Genomic DNA, 22,674 nt, shown 5'->3' on the forward strand with positions numbered 1-22,674 from the left:
CCATAGTATAGGGCTAATATTATTGGGTCTGTGCTTTGTGCAGCTAGAAAACTGATGTACTTATTCATATTGAGGAATAAAAAAAAATAGGGGTAGTAAATTGTTTTTTCATTTTCAAAAGTAACTGTACTTACTTTTTTGAACCCTTGCTTTTTCTATGCATTGTGGTGTGTCCATCTTCATATGCTATCAAACTTATTAAAGTATATTGAGGCAAACTGTAAAAATAAGCCAAAGTCCTGCTCCACTATAACAGTTTAGTCTTTTGCTAAATGGTTGCAAGGCAGTGTGATTGTCACGGTTCTGGGTCAGTTTCTACCCAGTATTTTGAGTTCATAATGTTTTGGTTTAATTTTCCATCAGGGATTGTTTTCTTGTTCTCTTGTTGTGTTGATGATGTCGATTATGTTTATTATTAGGGTTTCATGTTTCTGTTTATTTGTGTTTAGGATTTGCTCTTCGGTTGTGTCTGCTTAGTATGTCTAGTTCCATGTGTCATTTTCTGTCTGTCTCTCAATGTCGAGTCTGCGTCTTAGTGTGATGGTTTCTTGTTCCTGTTTTATTGTGAAGGTCTGTGTCTCATGTGAGTGTGTTCAGTTTTACCTCTCGTCCCGTTAATGATTCCCAGCTGTGTCTCCCACCTGTGTGTAATCTCCCTGTGATTTTCTGAGTGTATTTAAGTCGTGTCTTCTGTGTTTGTAGTTGCTGGTCCGTCTGTGTTTCCACCGTGCTTCATCTGTGTGTTTCCCTGCAGTCTACCGTCATCTGTTTCCGCCCGCTCTCATTCATGTCTAGGTTCGTGTTCTATAGTCAGTTTGTTCTCAGTTTAGTTTAGCCTTTGCCCCGTTCGCCGTTTGTCCATTTCCTTTTTGTGTTTAATAAACCACCCTCACACCTGTACAAGTGCCTGCGTTTGGATCCTCCTTTATTTTCCACACGGCTCATTTCACTCGCCGTGACAGTACGGACCAGCCAGCCATGGATCCAGCGGCATTCAGTCCACCCAGGGAGCTTCAGGAGGCAGTTGTCGCCTCTGTTTCTAAATTGATCGGCCAGTGGTTGGAGCATGAGGGTGAAGCATCTCTTTGCACTGTGGAAGCCGACCTACAACACCTTGTTTCCGGTTACCCCTGGTTATTGGACTCACTGCACCCGCTCGTACAGAATTTCATTCTCCACGAACTACACCTCCACCCCAGCCGGCTGTGGTGAGTGAAAGGGACACTTTTGTTGACTCTGTTGCTTCTGTGACTGTTGTTTCTGGGGCAATTTTTTGTGTTTCTACTGAGGATAACAATGATTTCTCATGCATGGCCATAGCTTCTAAGACTGCCGGTTCTGATCCCTCGTTCCATGTTTATGACCGTGTCCGCTCCATTGTCCCATCCTCACTTCCATCCCAGTCAAATGCCAGGCCTGTAACGCTGCCCTCAGTTCAGTCAGCAGCCGCGCTGCCCTCAGTTCAGTCAGCAGCCGCGCTGCCCTCAGTTCAGTCAGCAGCCGCGCTGCCCTCAGTTCAGTCAGCAGCCGCGCTGCCCTCAGTTCAGTCAGCAGCCGCGCTGCCCTCAGTTCAGTCAGCAGCCGCGCTGCCCTCAGTTCAGTCAGCAGCCGCGCTGCCCTCAGTTCAGTCAGCAGCCGCGCTGCCCTCAGTTCAGTCAGCAGCCGCGCTGCCCTCAGTTCAGTCAGCAGCCGCGCTGCCCTCAGTTCAGTCAGCAGCCGCGCTGCCCTCAGTTCAGTCAGCAGCCGCGCTGCCCTCAGTTCAGTCAGCAGCCGCGCTGCCCTCAGTTCAGTCAGCAGCCGCGCTGCCCTCAGTTCAGTCAGCAGCCGCGCTGCCCTCAGTTCAGTCAGCAGCCGCGCTGCCCTCAGTTCAGTCAGCAGCCGCGCTGCCCTCAGTTCAGTCAGCAGCCGCGCTGCCCTCAGTTCAGTCAGCCGCCGCGCTGCCCTCAGTTCAGTCAGCCGCCGCGCTGCCCTCAGTTCAGTCAGCCGCCGCGCTGCCCTCAGTTCAGTCAGCCGCCGCGCTGCCCTCAGTTCAGTCAGCCGCCGCGCTGCCCTCAGTTCAGTCAGCCGCCGCGCTGCCCTCAGTTCAGTCAGCCGCCGCGCTGCCCTCAGTTCAGTCAGCCGCCGCGCTGCCCTCAGTTCAGTCAGCCGCCGCGCTGCCCTCAGTTCAGTCAGCCGCCGCGCTGCCCTCAGTTCAGTCAGCCGCCGCGCTGCCCTCAGTTCAGTCAGCCGCCGCGCTGCCCTCAGTTCAGTCAGCCGCCTAGCTCAGCAGCCTCATTACAAGCAGGGAACACACTTCATACAAACGTTAGCTGGTTCACTTAAGCTGGCCATCTCAGAGACAGTTGCTCCCTCTAGGGCCTCCCCAGAGGCTGGGTGTCAGCCACCAGCCAACTCTGGACCCCTAGAGGTCAAGATGCCAGCACCAGCAGCTTCACTAGAGGACTTTACTGAGCAGTCTCAGCCGTCATCCCCTGCTGAGAGCTCCAGTGAGTTCACCCCTCTGCCCCTGTCCTCTGCTGGAGGACCAGAGGGGTCCATTCAGCCGTCTATCTCAGCTGGAGGGCCGGAGGAGCCCGTCCAGCCTCACGCCACGTCAGCTGGAGGGCCCGAGTCGCCCATCCAGCCTCAGGTTTCGTCTGCTGGGGGTTCGGGAGAACCCAGCCAGCCACAAGTGTCGTCAGCTGGGGGTTCGGGAGAACCCAGCCAGCCTCAGGTGTCGTCTGCTGGAGGGCCCGAGTCGCCCGTCCAGCCTCAGGTGTCGTCTGCTGGAGGGCCCGAGTCGCCCGTCCAGCCTCAGGTGTCGTCTGCTGGAGGGCCCGAGTCGCCCGTCCAGCCTCAGGTGTCGTCTGCTGGAGGGCCCGAGTCGCCCGTCCAGCCTCAGGTGTCGTCTGCTGGAGGGCCCGAGTCGCCCGTCCAGCCTCGAGTGTCATCTGCTGGTGGGTCTGAGGAGCCCACCCAGCACCACGCCTCATCTGCTGGGGGTCCTGGAGGACCCAGCAAGCACATCCTCACGTCTGCTGACGGTCCGGGGAAGTTTGTTCAGCCACCACCTGCTGAATCATCCCCTGTGTCTCCTACACCGTTGCCTGCATCCACATCACCTCCTGCAGCATCACCGCCGTCAGGTTCCGCAGCCGTCCCGCTGCCGTCAGGTTCCGCAGCCGTCCCGCTGCCGTCAGGTTCCGCAGCAGTCCCGCTGCCGTCTTCATCCACGCCTGGTCCAGCCTCTGCGCCTTCATCCACGCCTGGTCCAGCCTCTGCGCCTTCATCCACGCCTGGTCCAGCCTCTGCGCCTTCATCCACGCCTGGTCCAGCCTCTGCGCCTTCATCCACGCCTGGTCCAGCCTCTGCGCCTTCATCCACGCCTGGTCCAGCCTCTGCGCCTTCATCCACGCCTGGTCCAGCCTCTGCGCCTTCGCCTTCGTCAGAGCCCAGCCCGCTCGGCCTGTTCTGCCTCGCCTCTGGCGGCCATTTTCCAGGCCTCTGGGTTGGCATCATGGCCATTGTGGACGGCCTCCGGAAAGGGTTCGTTGCCGCCGCTGGCCTCGCGGCCGACCTCCGGACCTGCTCTGTGGCCGCCGTTGCCGTGTGCACGGTCGGCCTGCGGACCTGCTCTGTGGCCGCCGTTGCCGTGTGCACGGTCAGCCCCCGGAACTGTTTGCTCGTCGCCGCCGTTGCCGTGTGCGCGGTCGGCCCCCGGAACTGTTTGCTCGTCGCCGCCGTTGCCGTGTGCGCGATCGGCCCCCGGAACTGTTTGCTCGTTGCCGTGTGCACGGTCGGCCCCCTGAACTGTTTTGGCTCTTGTGTTGTCGACCCCCAGACTTTCCTGTGGACTCATGAATAGTCTTGTTTTGTGTTGACCTGTTTTTTTTGGTTTGGTCTGAACTGTTGTGCTCCTTGTTTTTTGTTTTGGACCCTCCTTCCTGGACCCCCTCCGCCCGCCCTGGTCTGTTGCTCGGTTTTGTTGTTCTGTTTTCTGTTTAGGGCTGTCGGGAGCCAGCCCTTGGAGGGGGGGGTACTGTCACGGTTCTGGGTCAGTTTCTACCCAGTATTTTGAGTTCATAATGTTTTGGTTTAATTTTCCATCAGGGATTGTTTTCTTGTTCTCTTGTTGTGTTGATGATGTCGATTATGTTTATTATTAGGGTTTCATGTTTCTGTTTATTTGTGTTTAGGATTTGCTCTTCGGTTGTGTCTGCTTAGTATGTCTAGTTCCATGTGTCATTTTCTGTCTGTCTCTCAATGTCGAGTCTGCGTCTTAGTGTGATGGTTTCTTGTTCCTGTTTTATTGTGAAGGTCTGTGTCTCATGTGAGTGTGTTCAGTTTTACCTCTCGTCCCGTTAATGATTCCCAGCTGTGTCTCCCACCTGTGTGTAATCTCCCTGTGATTTTCTGAGTGTATTTAAGTCGTGTCTTCTGTGTTTGTAGTTGCTGGTCCGTCTGTGTTCCACCGTGCTTCATCTGTGTGTTTCCCTGCAGTCTACCGTCATCTGTTTCCGCCCGCTCTCATTCATGTCTAGGTTCGTGTTCTATAGTCAGTTTGTTCTCAGTTTAGTTTAGCCTTTGCCCCGTTCGCCGTTTGTCCATTTCCTTTTTGTGTTTAATAAACCACCCTCACACCTGTACAAGTGCCTGCGTTTGGATCCTCTATTTTCCACACGGCTCATTTCACTCGCCGTGACAGTGATGGCATAATAATTATAAAGTAGATGAAAATAACGTAATGCTTTTATAAGGTTTTATAGATCCTTTTTGGTCTTTCTTTGTCTTTTCTATGTCTTTCATTTTTTAAAATTTGTATTACAAAATCATTTCTTTTTCTTTTGCCTTTCTGGTATTTTGACAAAACTAGTCTACACGCTAAACATAGTCTTACAGTTTACAAAATCAAACCCTGACAGTTGTAAGATCTTTTTTTCCCAAGACATAAATGTAATCCTGTCCTATTCAAACTAGTAGCACAAATAATACAAGGAAGACTTACTGAATTTGTTTCCTAGTTTGTCCTCCTCATGGTGGAAACCGTCCTTCAGTAAAATTAGCAAACCACAGTGACAAGAGCAATCCAGGAGTTTGTTTATAAGCCTTTCTTTAATGAGAAATGAAAAGCTCTTTAAATGACTGTTTTAGTTCCCAGTCAGGCTGCCATGTCTGCCCATTCACCTTTCAAGTCCCTTCACAGTGAGTTGTCTCTGAAATGTATCAGGAAAAACTATTATTACCACAGACTTTAAGGATTAACACTTTCAAGTGTGTTCTCTCTTTTCTGAAAGATGTCCTGTCACTCACCCAGTTTGATTTGTACAGTTTGTGGTCGCATCTCACAAAGAGCTGACGTCCTCCTTCAGGGGGAAAGGCTTTGTATGAAGTGGAGGCAAATCTGAACTGCTTGATGAGAAAAGACAGCAAAGCAAAGGCAGTTCACTCTCATCCATGGTACTCTTACAAACTGCCAGACAATACCCCCCCCCCCCCCCCCCCCCCCCCCCCACTGAGTTTGCTGTAAGGAATATTAATACTGCATGTAACCAGTTTGTGATTTTCCTGTAAGACTCCACAGCCAAGATAAGAAGATTTCAATTCAGTTCAGTTTTATTTATCCAGTGCCAAATCACAATAACAGTTGCCTCAAGGTGCTTTATATTGTAAGGTAAAGACCTACAATAATACAAGATCAAATTTATTTATTTAGTGCATTTAAAACAAAAACTGTTGACCAAGGTGCTGTACATTTAAGATAATCAAAAGAGATAAAAAGATACAAGGGGAAAACCGAAAACTCGCTTTGGTGACAGTGGGAAGGAAAAACAGGAAGAACCCTCTAGCAGAACCAGGCTCAGGGAGGGACAGCCACTGGGGCTGTGACTGATTGAGGTGATAGGAGGAAGACTGCACAAAAGACATGCTGTGGAAAAGTATATATAATAAGTAATGATTAATGCAGAGAGGTGTATAGACGCACTGGGATCGAGAAAGACTACTGAGGAAGATATGAAGATGAAGCTCTTCACATCAGGATCAGTGACCATTGATGTTGCATGTTGTCCACGCACAATCTGTTACCTCCGTGTTGGTGTTGTTCCTGCATCATCATCAACATTGCAAATGGCCAATGATGTTGTCTGAGCTTTCAATTAGGCATTAGCCGAGAAGTTAGCTAGTGCATTTGAAAATTATCACTGGCAAACCCGCTAGGAACACAAGTAACTTAAATTTTGCTAACAGCAAACCTAACTTGATAAAATACTTATTAGATTGTATAAATTATTAAAGAAAACACATAAAATGCTTATTGCTTGCTCCAGAAGTGAGGCTTTTCTATTGCAGAGCTATGGCATCACAACAGGTAACTTTACAAATCCCTTTGTACATGTTAGAGCCTGAATCTGATCCCACTTATGTGAGTGAACACAACATCAGTATCCTGCAGCAACAAAGATTACAGCCAAAAATCTCAGCTTAGTAAAAGATGTCCCACTTAATGTGGGACATGTGCCTTTTAGAAAATGTGTTAATAACACACATGAAAATTTTATGTAGGAGGCTTTCTTTACATTAAATACTTGCTTCAGGCCATTCAGCTATATTTGTGTTGGAATGAGTTTAGTACTTTTTAGTGCCAAAACAGTCATAATGTCAGTAAATATGGACTTCAGTGCAGGACTCACTAACAGTTTAATAGGTGAGTGCACTCTTTAAAGGGGTGATGCAGTGATTTCTGCTGAAGAGGAGAGATCAAGCTAGAGATGGGTGAGGGTTACTTTGATTGCATGAAGTCATGTAGAGTCTTGGATTGATTACTACAGCAAGTTGAGGGGAGAGAAGGCCAGAGAGCACTGAGGAGAGTGGGGAAGCAGGTGGGTGACAGTGTTTCTCTTTTAGCATAAGTAAACTAGCTCAGGGATTCAGATGAGTAGGATTTGTAGGAGTCAGCTTGAGTTTTTCCCAGCGACTATAACACCAAACAACTAGTCGGGAACACACAACAAAGGCAAGAGGAGAGAGAATATATTGGTAGCCTTGTGTTGCAGCACCACCACTGAGCAGGCAATGATCTGGCAGAGAGTGCAGGTTCTTTAAATACTGCAGATTAAACGAGCTGATGGCAAGCATGATCCCAGGAAAAAGCTGAGGAGCCAGCTCACTCCAAACCTGAGAGGAAAAAGAAGCAAAGACAGAGAATCTTCTATTTTCTTCAGTCCAATTTTACTGAGCCCATGCAAATTATGGTTTTAGTTTCCTGTTCTCTCTGATTTCAAGAAGAGTAAGACTTACATCTAATCTTTTTTCCACCACAGGTCCATCTGTATGTGAAGTATGCCTCAGGGCCAGAGATCAAATTCACCATAGTTAAATTTCACTTTTAAAAAATGATCAAAGCTTTCCTTTTTTTTTTTTGTTTAAACTCATGTTAAAATAGAAAATACCTAATCTCAGTACACTCTTTCAGAGCATCTTTCAGAGATTGTCTCAGATAATCTAAAGATTGTGATACCAATAGACTGCATTGTAAATAGTAAACAAAAGAACTATGAGTTGAAACAGCATGACCCGCATTATTTTCAGGCTTTGAGTGTCTGTTTATGTTTTTGTGTATGTGGTCCTGGAGATGTAGCTGGAATGATTGTAGCTCAAATAGATTATTCGCTAATGGGAGATCAGTGGTTTGAACTACCTTCAGTCCAGTATACTAATTACAATTTATGTCAAATAAATGACTTCACTGGAAGGAAACTTCTCTAAGTGGTCTGGAGTTCAACAACTTCCATGTTATCTGGGACTAGTTGCCATGGTGAATTAAGCTTATGAGCAGCGCCAGAGTGCTGCTCTCAGTTGAACAAATAAAGAATTTTACATCGTATATATTTTAAAAAAAACTGCTTTAAGACAAAATGAGGTCAAATGTTGGGGGGGGGGGGGGGGGGGGGGGGTGTTGGGATTTGCTCCTACAGTAGGTAGGTTGCGTCTTTTTGTTCCAGATAAAAAATGGTTAATGCTCACTTGCGATTAACATTATTTACAGAACAGAAGCAGAAACATTCTTTTTTTATTATCTCAATGATGTCACCCCCTTAGGGTCCATCATATGCAGACTTTTAGAACCATTTTAATTAGTACTAGCATTAGGGTGATCTAATGTAGTATTTGCATAAATTAAATAACACACATGAGCTTCAACTACAATTTGATGGCCGTGTGTTATCAGACTAGTTGAGCTTGCTGTTGTGCTACTGTGCCCTGGTTGTAAATATGCTGCAGCCCATCTTATTTCCCATAGAGGGCAGCAGCGTGCAGGTTTAAGGATGAAAAGGTGCAATTTAGCAGTTTACCTCTTACCCAGAGACATAGAACTCAGTCTCTGTTTGCCACTTTCCCTTCATGATCCATAACTAACAACTAACATAACAATTAAGATGAAAAGTGTGCAACAATCTGCAGTGGTCATTAGGGTAGACAGAAATTACATCTCCTATATTACATGTAATGAAAAATATATATTGGTATGTTGGTGTGGTTTTAAAATTCCCTTACTTTTTGGTTTCTCAGCATCCTGTAGTCTGCAATTACTTGCTGAAATCAAATATACAGGATCAATATTAGTCTCTTTACAAGTTTAATGCAGGATTAATATTAATATTCACAACCTGCTGACATCCTATTTTCAAACTGTCAGAGGACAAACCAGATCATCAAGGCACACCACAATAATTGAAAATAATATAGTTATATTGATGTGAAAGTTCAATGACGTTTGCATCAAATCAGGTGTATGATATGTGCAATGAAATGGCATGCAGTATAATAAGTAGTAGACTCAATTGTCATGTGCTACGAAGAGTCGATTTCAGTCCAGAAAGCATTAGAAGAAAACACAGTTTAAATATATTTATCATCTCTTTTGTAAAAAGACAAGACCTTAAAAAATCTCAAATACGAAGAATAAAGATTTCATTTTGGCTACACTCTGTAACACTACCTTTAAATTCTTCATATTTCCCTGGAGTATTTCCACTGTGTGTAGTCACATGACCCATGCTTGGGAGTGTAAGGTTTAACACACTAACAACAGGTGATTTAGGAATATCACGTGCTACCACGTGCTGTGTGAGTAATGCTGTTTACTGTACACATGGTAACAGTGACCTCATTGAGGAAACTGCATTATTTCAATTTCATCATTCATTCACTTACAGAAACAGCATGCTCATATTTACACCAGATTTCTTTCCTAAAACGTTTCTATAGCGGCCTGCTTCGGAAGGTCTTCATATGCATGTCTCAGGACAGATTTTGTCAACCTGGTAGAACAGCGTTTTTACCAGATCCACTCACACAGCTTTTCAGATTTTTAGTTGAGATTAACTCCAGGCCAAGTTTGAATGTGTTAGGTGAGGTCCTACATACAGCTCAGACTAGACAGATTACAGTTCACGTAAAAAATCAACAAATAAACAAACAAGCAAACAAACATAGCTCAAGAGTAGAGTGCTTGGGTGTGGCTTTCCCAAATAAGACATCTTTTATATTTATTTGTTTTAATAGCCTTACCTAGATGCACTTTCCTTTAAGTAAATATTTAATATTTCCCCTGTTGAATCACATGATCATATATATTGCTCAAAGTTTTCCAACAATCCCACAACAGGTGGTCCGGGAGAACCACGTGCTAGCACTTATTTAGGTCCCTGTGGTTTAATTATTACCAAAGCTCTTTGTAAGATGACTCTCGTCATGAGATATAAAACCTCGCTGCTCACACTTAGCTGGCACTTGCTGTTTTTGTAGCACTGTGCAGCGTTTGACAGCGTTATGCCAAATATTATTAAGAGCTTTTTAGTGGGATATGATCCCATTAACAAAAGCAATACTTTTGCTAGTGGCGATTATATTACAGGGCAAATTACACTGGAGTTGTCACAGGAATGCAAAATACAGTTACTCTTTGTAAAGCTGAAGGGAAAGGCGGAAGTCTTATGGAATGAATATTATGGAAAAACTGTCATAACCTATCATAGCAAAGACAAATATTTTACCATCAAGCAGTTTGTTATTCAGGAATCTCAAGGTAAGTACGCTTATGTCTTTCAATGAATTAATCACCTGTAATCAGGTGATTAATTCATGAAGCACCCCCAAAATGAATCAAAACACCCCCAAAGATTTCTTACTTTTTTTTGACAATATTTGCTGTTTGTGGGACACACTACTAAAAATATAAAAAGCATACAGTACTTAATTGAGACGGAACATTTTAACAACAAAAGTAAAGATAACCCCCGCCCCCCCAAATGGTTTGTTCCAGCTCACCTCTCTCCTGCTCTGGCTCTAGCGTCCTTTCTGCCAGAGCGATGGTGGCTGAGACGCAGCGGAGCTGAGGTGTTAGTGCCTGGCTTAAAACAGGACATATTAGTTGCATTTAACCTTCAGTTACTCTTTATATAGTTGGTAGGAGTCAGACCATGTTTCTTTTTAGCTGAAAAACATTACACCAGGACCTGGTGTAATGTTTTCAACACTGCAGGTTACCTGGTGACCAGGTAACCTGCAGTGTTGAAAACGTGTTTTCCGACGATGTTCGCTACTCTACAATCCGTCCTGCTCTGTAGTAAAATCAGCGACATTTGACCGTCCTGTTGCTCCCAATGAAATTTATACAGCCTATTTAAAATCTAAAACTTTAAATTGTCCGTAGCCTGCTGTTGTTACCACTGTCCTGTTTGAAATGGAAGGAGAGAAGCTGGTTATTTTGTCATATGTGCCGATATTAAACCCAGGAGCAACATTCAGGTAAAAGTGTAAGAACAAATGATCTGTCCATCAAGAATAATGTTGGATCAGTGTTTTAATATTTATATCTTTTATTAGATGTACATTTGGTTTGGTTATTTGCCTTTTGTTTGAAAGTACACTGAGAGAGGACTTTTTTTATTAGTGATCTTAATAGTGATTTTTTTTTCATCTAATTGAATACAATCTATTTGTGTATGATTATCAGTCCAAAGAGGGAGAGAGGAAAGAGGGGACATGAGGAGAAAGTACAAGGTCAGGAAGAACCAGGTAAGGAAACAGACAGGGAATACTAACAGGCAAAACAGAAACTGTTAAACTGCTTGAGAGAGTTGACCACCAAAAAGTGATAGACAGATTTGCCAACCTCAAGGTAAGGCCACATAGGTTAAAATAAAAAATAAAAAAATCTGCAGAGCCATAGTAGTATCTGCAGTAAAGATCTTTTCATACATTGTATACATTGTACCATAGGCAAAGTTGCCTCCATTTTTATAATTTTTCTATCAATATTTTGTACATTTGTACATTTCAAGGACTCTATTTTTGGAGTGTATTTTTATGTATCTGTATTATATTATACATACACATTAAAAGTGAATCTCTGTCCAAAAAAATGCACTCAGTTTACTTCTTACTCACTATGATCATCATTCATAATTTTCCCAAAGTAATTAAGGTTAGGATATGTATTTTTTTTTATTCCAATCCCTTCTTCTTTTGCAGCATTTAAATAACCTTTATCAGATTTGATGGTTTTGTTACAGACTAAAAAAAAGTCTTTTGCTTTTCTTTCACAAATGTGGGTATTAAATTGTGTTAAAATGTACAAAACAGTGATGCCATGTTTTGTGACGAGGAACCAGGCACAGAGAGACTTGATGAATTTAAGAATCTTATGATTTAATAAAGAAATTTGCAGACTTGCACAGAGATGGTAAAATTATGATGACTGATAATGGAAATGAAGACAACAGATGATGAGGACAGGAAGGAACAGGGGTTTAAATGCACCAAGGAGACAGTCAGAGGAAACTCTGTACAACTGGAGACATTTAAGGATGCAGGGACTGACAGAGACAGGGTAGAAGTCTCATCGTGATGAGTAAAGATTATCTTGCCTGGCTGAGCAGCTCTCTGGGTGCTCAGCACCCCCAAAGCTCTGATCCTAGAATCGCCCCTGCCTGTAATCATATTTTTTTTTCTTGCAACTTTAATTACTGTGCAAGTCAACCCCCAATAATTTTTTTTAAAAATCATGTAGTACTGTGGCTTTTTGTTTTTCTTTCTCCTTTTTTTTCTTTCCATTACACGAGAGGATTTTGTTTGTTAGTAATGAACAATAATAAGTGAATCTGAAGTGTCAAAATTTTAATTGGCATCTATCTCTAAACTTATTCAGACACACAAATAAAACCAGAGAATTTTCTGCTGTACTACTTTCCCCCTAATCCTTGAAACTAACAAACTGAGTGTTTAAATAAGAAAACTGAAAAGGCTGGTCCAAGACTTTCCTTAATCGGAAATGAAAGCTACATTAAGTGACTGTTTTATTATTTCCCAGGCAATACTGTTATTCCCCCAGGCTGCCATGTCTACCCATTCACCTTTCAGATCCCAGCACAGTGAGTTTTCTCTAAGTTAGTTATTAAAAAACTATTATTATGAGGATAAGCACTCTTGAGTGTTTTCAATTTTCCCTTAAATGATATCCTGCCACTCACCCACTTTGATTTGTTAATAGTATTATCCTGTCTTACAGAGAGCTGCCCTCCTCTTTCAGGGGCTCACATGGAAAGATTGTGTATAGATTGGAGGCAAATCTGAGCCGCTCAGTGAGAAAAGACAGCAAAGCAAAGGCAGAGTTCACTCTCATCCACAAAAGAAACCTTGACGGAGAGCTTATGCTACCCTTACAAACTGCCATATGTTACACTCCTGAATTAACACTGCATGTACATAAATTGTGATTTTCTTCTCAGACTCCACAGCAAAATATGACTGATAAGAAGATGAACCTCTTCACATCAGGATCAGTGGCCATGGATGTAAGCATTCCAAAAACAGCCTTCCTCCAAGGTAATTATGACTTGCTCGCAATTTCACATTACTGAAATATACATTCACTCCACAGGGAATCCTTTTATGACTGAAGATAGACTATGATGATAGATAAGGCATGTAGTGCACATGTTGGTTAAATGTGAAATGTGTTATATTTTTACAGAAATATAGAAAATCTTAAAACCTTTGCGAACTCATTCCTGCAAAGATCAAACAGATGATGACACAGCTTAAACTCTTAAAAGTTTGCAATACTGAAATCCACAGCTCGACAGCTTTGTATGCAGCATAACATCAATGTAATTCTATTGTAGGACAGAAATTTAACCTGATGTCGTTGTTTTTCCAGGAGAAGACATAAAGGTTGTGGCTTCAGTTCAGAACAAATCCTCTCGTGACATTAAACTCAAGTACTGTCTCTACAGAAAGTACAGCTACTTTGCAAATAAGAAAAGGAAACTTGAAACAAAAGACATCCTGAAAGAGGAGGGCGAAGCCATCCCACAGTCAGTCACTAGACAGTCACCAAGATCATCACCGTCCCTTCCACCGAGACTGCCTCAGTCCTAAACTACAACATCATCAAATTAGAGTACAGACTCCGGGTGAGTAGGCCTATTTCATCTTCCTGAAAGTATTTCCCAGGCCTTGTTAATATCTTTATTTAATCAAGTATGCATTACTAGTCTAATAAGCACTGACTCTTTCTAGGTCCATCTGGATGTGAAGTATGCTTCAGACCCAGAGATCAAGTTCCCCATAATCATCCTGCCTGCTTTAGAGGGGTCTGATAAGCAGCAGTCATCTGACTATTCAGCCAGTGGATATGAAGCATCTCCAAATTCTGACTTTCCAGAAGGGACAAGCTTTCTACAAAATCCAGCTGCCCCTGGAGTTGATGGCTTACCACCTTCCTATGAGACATATGACATGTACCCCTCCCTGAACAGTTCAGACAGAAAGTCCTAGAAGCTCGGCTACAGATTTGGAGGGTACTGGGCTCTTTTTATTTCAGTTTTCAGTTTTATTTGTCATATGCAAGTTAGCACAGGGTCAACATTGCAATGAAATGTGTTTGATGAGCAGCAGTCACTCAGCAGCATGATACAGTAGGAGAAAATAAAATAAAATAGAAAAATAGTAAGGAGCAAAATATTAGAGACATGGTAAAAGAGAAAAGATGACTAAATATATATGTATCTATATAAATATATGTACACTAGTGATTAAATAAGAAAATCTTGAAAAGAAATGTGACGGGAGGGCAGATGGGATATTGCACAGGAATGAGCAGCAGAAAATTACAGTATTGCACTTTTAAATATAAATATCAATAACAATAAAGTGAAGTGACCAGTGCAGATTAAACAGAGTTTTTTCTGATTCTGATTTAAATATTCTGAATAGCTCAAGGAAGTAACACAATGTGTTACAGGGATGATATGATATCTATAAAAATCACTGTATATAGCCACTTATAAAAACATTTATTCCAGATATTACTTAGTGCCTCAGAGAAAATGTATATTTTCATTTTCATTTATTTTATCAGTGTGATGATAGAAGATTTCCATGACCGATGTGTATTTTGATACATTTTTAACAGATGGATTTTTAAATATCAAATCTTTGCCACTCAGTGCATAAATATCTTTATTGCTGTAGAGTAGAACGGAACCAGCAGGAGCAGATTCTGTGAATCCATAAAATACACTCATTGAATATAATTAATTATAATTATAATATTTTTAACATTAGTTAGTTTTAAGTTTTAAAAAAGATGTAGTCAGGCTTATTTGAGCTTTTTTTTGTGATCTAATGTGTTGCTGGGAAGCACTTTGTGATGTTTATCTTGAAAGGTACTATTGAAGTAATCCTTTTATTTGTTCTACAGCAGGATTAGGCAACTCCAGGCCTTGAGTGCCGGTGTCCTGCAGGTTTTAGATACTCTTGATCCAACACAGCTAATTCAAATGGCTAAATTACCTCCTCAACATGTCTTGAAGTTCTCCAGAGGCCTGGTAATGAACTTATCATTTGATTCAGGTGTGTTGACCCAGGGTGAGATCTAAAACCTGCACGATACCGGCACTCGAGGCCTGGAGTTGCCTACCCCGGGGTGGCTGTAGCTCAGGTGGCAGAGCAGGTCAGCCACTAATCAGAAGATCGGTGGTTCGATCCCAGGCTGCCTCCTGGCTGCATGCCAAATATCCTTGGGCAAGATGCTAACCCCATGTTTGCCTACTGGTGGTGGCTACCGGTGGCGCCAGTGTCCGGCAGCCTCGCCTCTGTCAGTGCACCCCAGGGCAGCTGTGGCTACAATGTATCTTGCCATTGCCAGTGTGTGAATGGGTGAATGACTGAATGTAGTGTAAAGCGCTTTGGGGTCCTTAGGGACTGAGTAAAGCGCTATACAAATGCAGGCCATTTACCCCTGGTCTACAGCATTCGGCTTTATACACAGAGCTAATTTGTTCTAAATATATGGATTTATAAATTTCACTTTACATGCTGCGGTATATTGGTGCTGATGGGTATTGAGGTATGGGAAACTGATAAACAGTTTATAACAATAATCCTAAAGCTGAGATTGTTTCTGAGACATCCACATGTCCACAGCAAATATACCGAGCCCCACAAATGGGCTCTAGTGTATTACCAGTGTGGAATAAAAAATGTGTAAGTAAAATGTAAAAGGAATGTGTATGTAAACAGGTATATGTATTATGAAATCCTTTGAGTGATGGATAAGACTAAAAAAGGTTTTTACAAATGCTTCCTTTAACCAAACACTTTGAAGCTCTGCTCTGGGATGTCTTCATATGACTGTGTCCGGACAGACTTTGCTAACAGCAGCACCACATCTGTGCCAGATACAAACTCAGACCTGGTGTATAACACTTCAATAAAAAAACAAAACAAACGAATGTGTCGAAACTTGAGATATGAGCTGTGCGGGGCTTCCAAAAAAAGGCAACAAGTCGCGGAGTCTGAGCCTTATAGCTGGAGTGGCTAATGAATAGAAACCTGACTGGCCAAAAGGTGTGCATGAGAACACAATGGGCCAGATTTGGCCAATGGGCTACGACCACAGAATAATGAGGACTTTTTATATAACCTTACCTTTAGACACACTGGTATATGGATGCACTCTCCTTTAAGTAAACACTCAACATTTCCAGTGTTTAACCACATGTTTAATCATGTTTAACTCCATGATCCATGCAAGTCACACCCCAAACATGTCTGTCAGGAATATCATGTGATTGCATAGATTATACTGTCCATAATGCTATTTGCGCCTACACACACTAGTACGAGGTTAGTGTTTCATAATTTCATTAATTTATAGAAGCACCATGCCTATACATTTTATTTACACAAGATTTATTTACTCTAGCAGACATTTACAATGTTTCTTATCAATAAACATGAATATTTTAGGGCCTTGTGGTTTAATTATTATCAAAACTGTACTTGCACCTTCAAACCCTCCTCATGACACATAAAACCTCTCTCCTTGTGCTTATCTGGCATTTACTGTACTTGCAGCTTTGAACAGTGTACTATGTCAAGTAGTGTTAAGAACTTTACAGTGGGATACAATCCCCTAAACAAAAGCAACACTTTCAGTAGTGGTGATTATCTCATGGGACAAGTTACATTTGAATTAACTAATGAGTGCGAAGTACAGTCACTCTTTGTAAAGCTGAAGGGAAAAGCTCAAGTGTCTGACTGGACTGAAAATCATGGGAAAACTATTGTGACTTACCAAAGCAAAGAGAAGTACTTCAGCATTAAGCAGTTTGTCATTCAGGAATCTATGGGTAAGCTAATGTCTTTCAATTTAGCACAATGCTGTAATCATTTTAAATCGTGGTATGTTTAATTAATCTGCTACTGTTTACAGAAAAGCTTTTCTTTGAATGATCATTTATACAAAAATTGCCTTTTAACTAGTAAGGTTAGTACAATCTTGACCAGTTCATGCTGATGGCAGCAATAATAGCAGGAATAACATTTTCCTGCTCTTCTCTTTCTGTGATTTCCTCTCTTCTTCAGAGCTATTTGCAAACCTGCTATTTCAGTGAGCAGCCCTTCTAAAAACAGCCACAGAGAGAAATTTACAAACCTTCCTTTAATCAGACATAAAGAAAAACATGCTCTCTGACTAATTCATTGTTCCTTAGGCAAAAATGTTCTTTCCCCTGGCTGCCATGTCTACCCATTCACCTTTCAGATTCCAGTGCAGTGAGTTTTCTTCTGAACAAAATTATTTCCATTGGTGTTCCATATAAACACATTCAAACACGTTTCTTTATTTTCTAAAACAATATCCTTTCATTTACAGTGGGGCAAAAAAGTATTTAGTCAGCCACCGATTGTGCAAGTTCCCCCACTTAAAATGATGACAGAGGTCAGTAATTTGCACCAGAGGTACACTTCAACTGTGAGAGACAGAATGTGAAAAGAAAACACAATGAATTCACATGGTAGGATTTGTAAAGAATTTATTCGTAAATCAGGGTGGAAAATAAGTATTTGGTCAATAACAAAAATACAACTCAATACTTTGTAACATAACCTTTGTTGGCAATAACAGAGGTCAACGTTTACTATAGGTCTTTACCAGGTTTGCACACACAGTAGCTGGTATTTTGGCCCATTCCTCCATGCAGATCTTCTCAAGAGCAGTGATGTTTTGGGGCTGTCGCCGAGCAACACGGACTTTCAACTCCCGCCACAGATTTTCTATGGGGTTGAGGTCTGGAGACTGGCTAGGCCACTCCAGGACTTTCAAATGCTTCTTACGGAGCCACTCCTTTGTTGCCCGGGCGGTGTGTTTTGGATCATTGTCATGTTGGAAGACCCAGCCTCGTTTCATCTTCAAAGTTCTCACTGATGGAAGGAGGTTTTGGCTCAAAATCTCACGATACTTGGCCCCATTCATTCTGTCCTTAACACGGATCAGTCGTCCTGTCCCCTTGGCAGAAAAACAGCCCCATAGCATGATGTTTCCACACCCATGCTTCACAGTAGGTATGGTGTTCTTGGGATGCAACTCAGTATTCTTCTTCCTCCAAACACGACGAGTTGAGTTTATACCAAAAAGTTCTACTTTGGTTTCATCTGACCACATGACATTCTCCCAATCCTCTGCTGTATCATCCATGTGCTCTCTGGCAAACTTCAGACGGGCCTGGACATGCACTGGCTTCAGCAGCGGAACACGTCTGGCACTGCGGGATTTGATTCCCTGCCGTTGTAGTGTGTTACTGATGGTGACCTTGTTACTTTGGTCCCAGCTCTCTGCAGGTCATTCACCAGGTCCCCCCGTGTGGTTCTGGGATCTTTGCTCACCGTTCTCATGATCATTTTGACTAGGGCTGGGTATCGTCACTGATTTCTAGAATCGATTCAATTCCGATTCACAGGGTCCCGAATCGATTCAATCCACGATTCGATTTAATTCGATTCGATTCGATTCGATTCGATTTAATTCGATTCGATTCACTTTGATTTGAATCTGGGAAATTTTGACAGTCAGAAATATTATAATTCAGATCAGTACATTTACATATTTTTGTATCTATAAAAAGGAAGCTGACACACCAAGACTTTATCAAAGGTGTGAGCATCACAGCAGAGGCCTTTGTGTCAAAGTAGCTGAGGATAAAACACAGAAAAACATGAAGGTGATTTTCCTATTCTGGGATTTTATAAAAATTTTCTGCAGTAGATCAAAAACGAAAGAAAACCATTAATCAACACATGAACATTACCTCTGAAGTTACATCGGTTTTATTAGAGACAAGGCTGAGCGTTTTGCATAATTTTAAAAAGTTTAAATTTGTTCAGTATTGAACGGCAGAAATTAGGTTTTATTTTCGGAAGTATATAAAACGAAAAAAAAAAACCGTTGGCCGACAGCGCTGTAAACAACGGTAGACTTGTGCGTAACAAGCAAGCGAATAATGCAGAAAACAGTACAGAGAGAGAGAGGGAGAGAGAGCGCGCGAGAGAGAGCTGTGCATCGTGGTCGAAGCAAAACAATAAAAGTCAGAGTGAATTCATGACGTTGTTTATGTGAAGCCTAGTTTGGATCTTCTTTTGCTGCTGGTTCGGTCAATATTGTTTGGAGAGAGATAAAACTAACAGCTTTAGAATCAGCGCATAAAGGGCGTGAACACAAAGCGCGGACCGCCGACAGATCAGAATCAGCGCGCTGTCGGCTTTCAGCCCCGACTGTGAGAAAGGCGACATCTCACTGATTCTTATCCGCGGTTGGGCTGTGTGTTTAAGTCTTTGTGCAGAATCCGTGTTCCTGCTCTCATTTACTGTCTTAGCTGTTTGGTGGTTGTTGAAATTTTGTGAGATTTCACCAGAGATTCTGGCATTTCGGGCAAAATAAATTTATATTAAAAAATCGATTCAGGATTTTAATGAATCGATTTTACGTTATCCAAGCCAGAATCGATTTTAATCGATAAATCGATTATAAAAACCCACCCCTAATTTTGACCCCACGGGATGAGATCTTGCGTGGAGCCCCAGATCGAGGGAGATTATCAGTGGTCTTGTATGTCTTCCATTTTCTGATGATTGCTCCCACAGTTGATTTTTTCACACCAAGCTGCTTGCCTATTGTAGATTCACTCTTCCCAGTCTGGTGCAGGTCTACAATTCTTTTCCTGGTGTCCTTCGAAAGCTCTTTGGTCTTGGCCATGGCGGAGTTTGGAGTCTGACTGGTTGAGGCTGTGGACAGGTGTCTTTTATACAGATGATGAGGTCAAACAGGTGCCATTCATACAGGTAACGAGTGGGGGACAGAAAAGCTTCTTACAGAAGACGTTACAGGTCTGTGAGAGCCAGGGATTTTCCTTGTTTGAGGTGACCAAATACTTATTTTCCACCCTGATTTACGAATAAATTCTTTACAAATCCTACCATGTGAATTCATGGATTTTTTTTTTCACATTCTGTCTCTCACAGTTGAAGTGTACCTCTGGTGCAAATTACTGACCTCTGTCATCATTTTAAGTGGGGGAACTTGCACAATCGGTGGCTGACTAAATACTTTTTTGCCCCACTGTAAGTTTCATTGCACCTTTTGTTGCCACATCTTACAGAGACCTGCCGTCCTCCTTCAAGGGCTCATGTGGAAAGATTTTGTACACAGTCGAGGCAAATCTGAACCGGTCGATGAGAATGGACAGCAAAGCAAAGGCAGAGTTTACCCTCATCCAAAAGAGAAACACTGATCCAGTGTTGATGGTACCCTTACATTGTTGTTGAACAAATACACACATGCATACACAGATTTTCTAAATTTCATCCTTTTTTTATGTTAGACCCCACAGCAAAATATGATTGATAAGAAAATGAAGCTCTTCTCAACGGGATCTGTGGCCATGGATGTAAGCATTGCAAAAACAGGCTTCTGCCAAGGTAATTCAAACCATTACTGAACCATACAGTCAATCTGCACGTTATTCTAATAGTGGATTACAATAGAAAATGGCAATAGAACACATTGAAATTCATCTCATAGTTGAAACATGTGCAGCTCAAGGTCAATTTGCTCATGGAACATATTTATGGTCTAAAGATAAGATGATATCTAATGTAGGTCACAGGCCATGGAAGTAAAGACCGGGATCTAAATGTGATGTAAATACTTCACTCCTAAACGCATACCAGCAAATGTCCAAATGTAATCTTGGTACATGACCTCAATCCGTCCTCTCCTTGTAGTACTGCTGTCAAACTTTACACTCATATAATTAAATGCATTTGTCTTCTGTGTGGAATTAATGCAAGTCATTGATTTTGTAATAGTGACACCCGTAACTTTAAAGTTTCATATTTCTGTAACCAGTCTTTTGATTATTTGTAAATTCATGGCAAACAGAGCGTAACGCTCATGTATAACCTGTTCTTGTTGATGTTCCAGGAGAAGGCATAAGGGTCATGGCTTCAATTCAGAACAAGTCCTCTCGTGACATTAAGCCCAAGTACTGTCTGTACAGGAAATACAGCTACTTTGCAAATAAGAAAAGGAAAGTTGAAACAAAAGTCATCCTGAAGGAGGAGGGTAAAGCCATCCCACACTCTGCAGGTCAGACTGTCACCAGGATCATCACTGTACCTTCCACCGTGACCACATCAGTCCTAAACTGCAACATCGTCAAAGTAGAGTATAGACTCCGGGTGGGTAAGCCTATCTATCTTCACTTTTATGTTGTTCTGCATCAACGGGGTTGCATGGTAATGTTGACTCTTTTTCCACCACAGGTCTATCTGGATGTGAAGTATGCTTCAGACCCAGAAGTCAAGTTCCACATAGTCATCCTGCCTGCTTTAGAGGGGTCTGATAATCAGCAGTCATCTGACTTTTTGACGAGTGAATTTGACCAATTTCCAAATCGTTACATGTCAGGAGGGATGAGCTTTCTACAAAATCCAGCTGCCCCTGAACCTTCTGCTCCACCACCTTCCTATGAGACATATGGGATGTACCCCTCTTTCACAGGTTTAGATAGAAAGCCCTAGAATCTGTAGTGCAGATCTAGTTTTTATTGCTATTTTTTATAATAGCAATTAATTAAGAGTAAGAATAAGAGAATAAGAGTAAGAATAATTGGTAATAGATTGATTTACAGCTTGATATTCTGGTTTAATTTCAGTCGTTGACCATATTTGTTCCCTTTAAATGTGTAATAGCAGGAATAAAAAATATTTAATAAATAATTTATTTATTTCAGAGATTATATATTGTCCACATTTATTATTTTTAATCCATCTGACAACAGAAGACTCACATTTGTGATCTCTGAACTATGACCAGCAACAAGATGCTGTTGACCAATCATGTCTCTGAACACTAAATATTTGCATTATTTTCCCACTGAGGAAATGCAAGTCACATTACAGGTGTGCTGGAAATAGAACAGTGGACAGTCCTGCACTGTGCTTTTCTGTATAGCCTACTACTATGAAGCATCTAGGAAAATCTTAAGACCTTGATTAAATGTTTTTGTAGTAACGGGTGGTGTTATTATATTTTTCAACAAATAATTGAGCAGACAGTTGAACACAACATTCTGCAGTGGCTAGTTCCTATACTACAATTAACAAAAATCATACGCACAGTTTGACATTTTCTCATGCTTCATCCCTTTTTTCTCAACATACTGTAGTCAGTAGTGTCTTTATGGTTAAATGAGTTTTACTTGTGGTATTTTAGCATTATAGAATTTCATCAGCCTGAAACAGTCTGGCTTCCTTAAAAAGCTGTGCTTGCCTCAGAGCAGTTAAAGAAACACCAACGTAAAGTTAATGCTGCTTGAAGTTATTGTTCCTAAGTTTCCAAGCTTTCTGTTGATTCTGCACTTCATGGTGTTAATTTGTGCTGGGTCATTCTCATAGATATAATGCCACATGTGACATGGCTCACTGTCTCTTTTAAAGAAATTTGTTAACACCTGACTTTCTTTTTTTTTGTTTTGATTCTTTTATATTTTTATATTTTTTACTCTTTTTTTTTTTAGATTTTATTATCTATCTTTCTCCCTCTATATATATATATATATATATATATATATATATATATATATATATATATATATATATATATATATATATATATGTATGTGTGTGTGTGTGTGTGTGTGTATATATATATATATATATATATATATATATATATATATATATATATATCTATGTGTGTGTGTGTGTGTGTGTGTAAGAAGAAAAATGCAAACAATACCAACTTTTTCATTGTAGGTATGGATAGGCTCCTCCTGACCCATTGGACCC

The 22,674-nt window shown here is 41.8% G+C and overlaps 1 protein-coding gene and 1 pseudogene across 2 annotated transcripts; both read left to right on the forward strand.

Moving 5' to 3' along the window:
- The first annotated feature begins 12,785 nt into the window (after positions 1-12,785).
- On the forward strand, positions 12,786-13,834 carry LOC146506918 (arrestin domain-containing protein 3-like; annotated as a pseudogene). The gene is made up of 3 exons (XR_014877298.1): positions 12,786-12,867; positions 13,178-13,457; positions 13,564-13,834. The product of XR_014877298.1 is annotated as an arrestin domain-containing protein 3-like (transcript).
- Positions 13,835-16,409: 2,575 nt separating this feature from the next.
- LOC146506919 (arrestin domain-containing protein 3-like) lies at positions 16,410-22,416 on the forward strand. Its single transcript, XM_085180774.1, has 6 exons — positions 16,410-16,679; positions 17,043-17,103; positions 19,983-20,127; positions 20,205-20,301; positions 20,807-21,063; positions 21,148-22,416. The coding sequence occupies exons 1-6, from the start codon at positions 16,421-16,423 to the stop codon at positions 21,403-21,405; spliced, it is 1,077 nt and encodes a 358-aa protein (XP_085036900.1). The 5' UTR covers positions 16,410-16,420; the 3' UTR covers positions 21,406-22,416.
- Positions 22,417-22,674: the final 258 nt, after the last annotated feature.

The sequence above is a fragment of the Neolamprologus multifasciatus genome, chromosome 12, assembly GCF_963576455.1.
Source record: "Neolamprologus multifasciatus chromosome 12, fNeoMul1.2, whole genome shotgun sequence".
Taxonomy (NCBI): Eukaryota; Metazoa; Chordata; class Actinopteri; order Cichliformes; family Cichlidae; genus Neolamprologus; species Neolamprologus multifasciatus.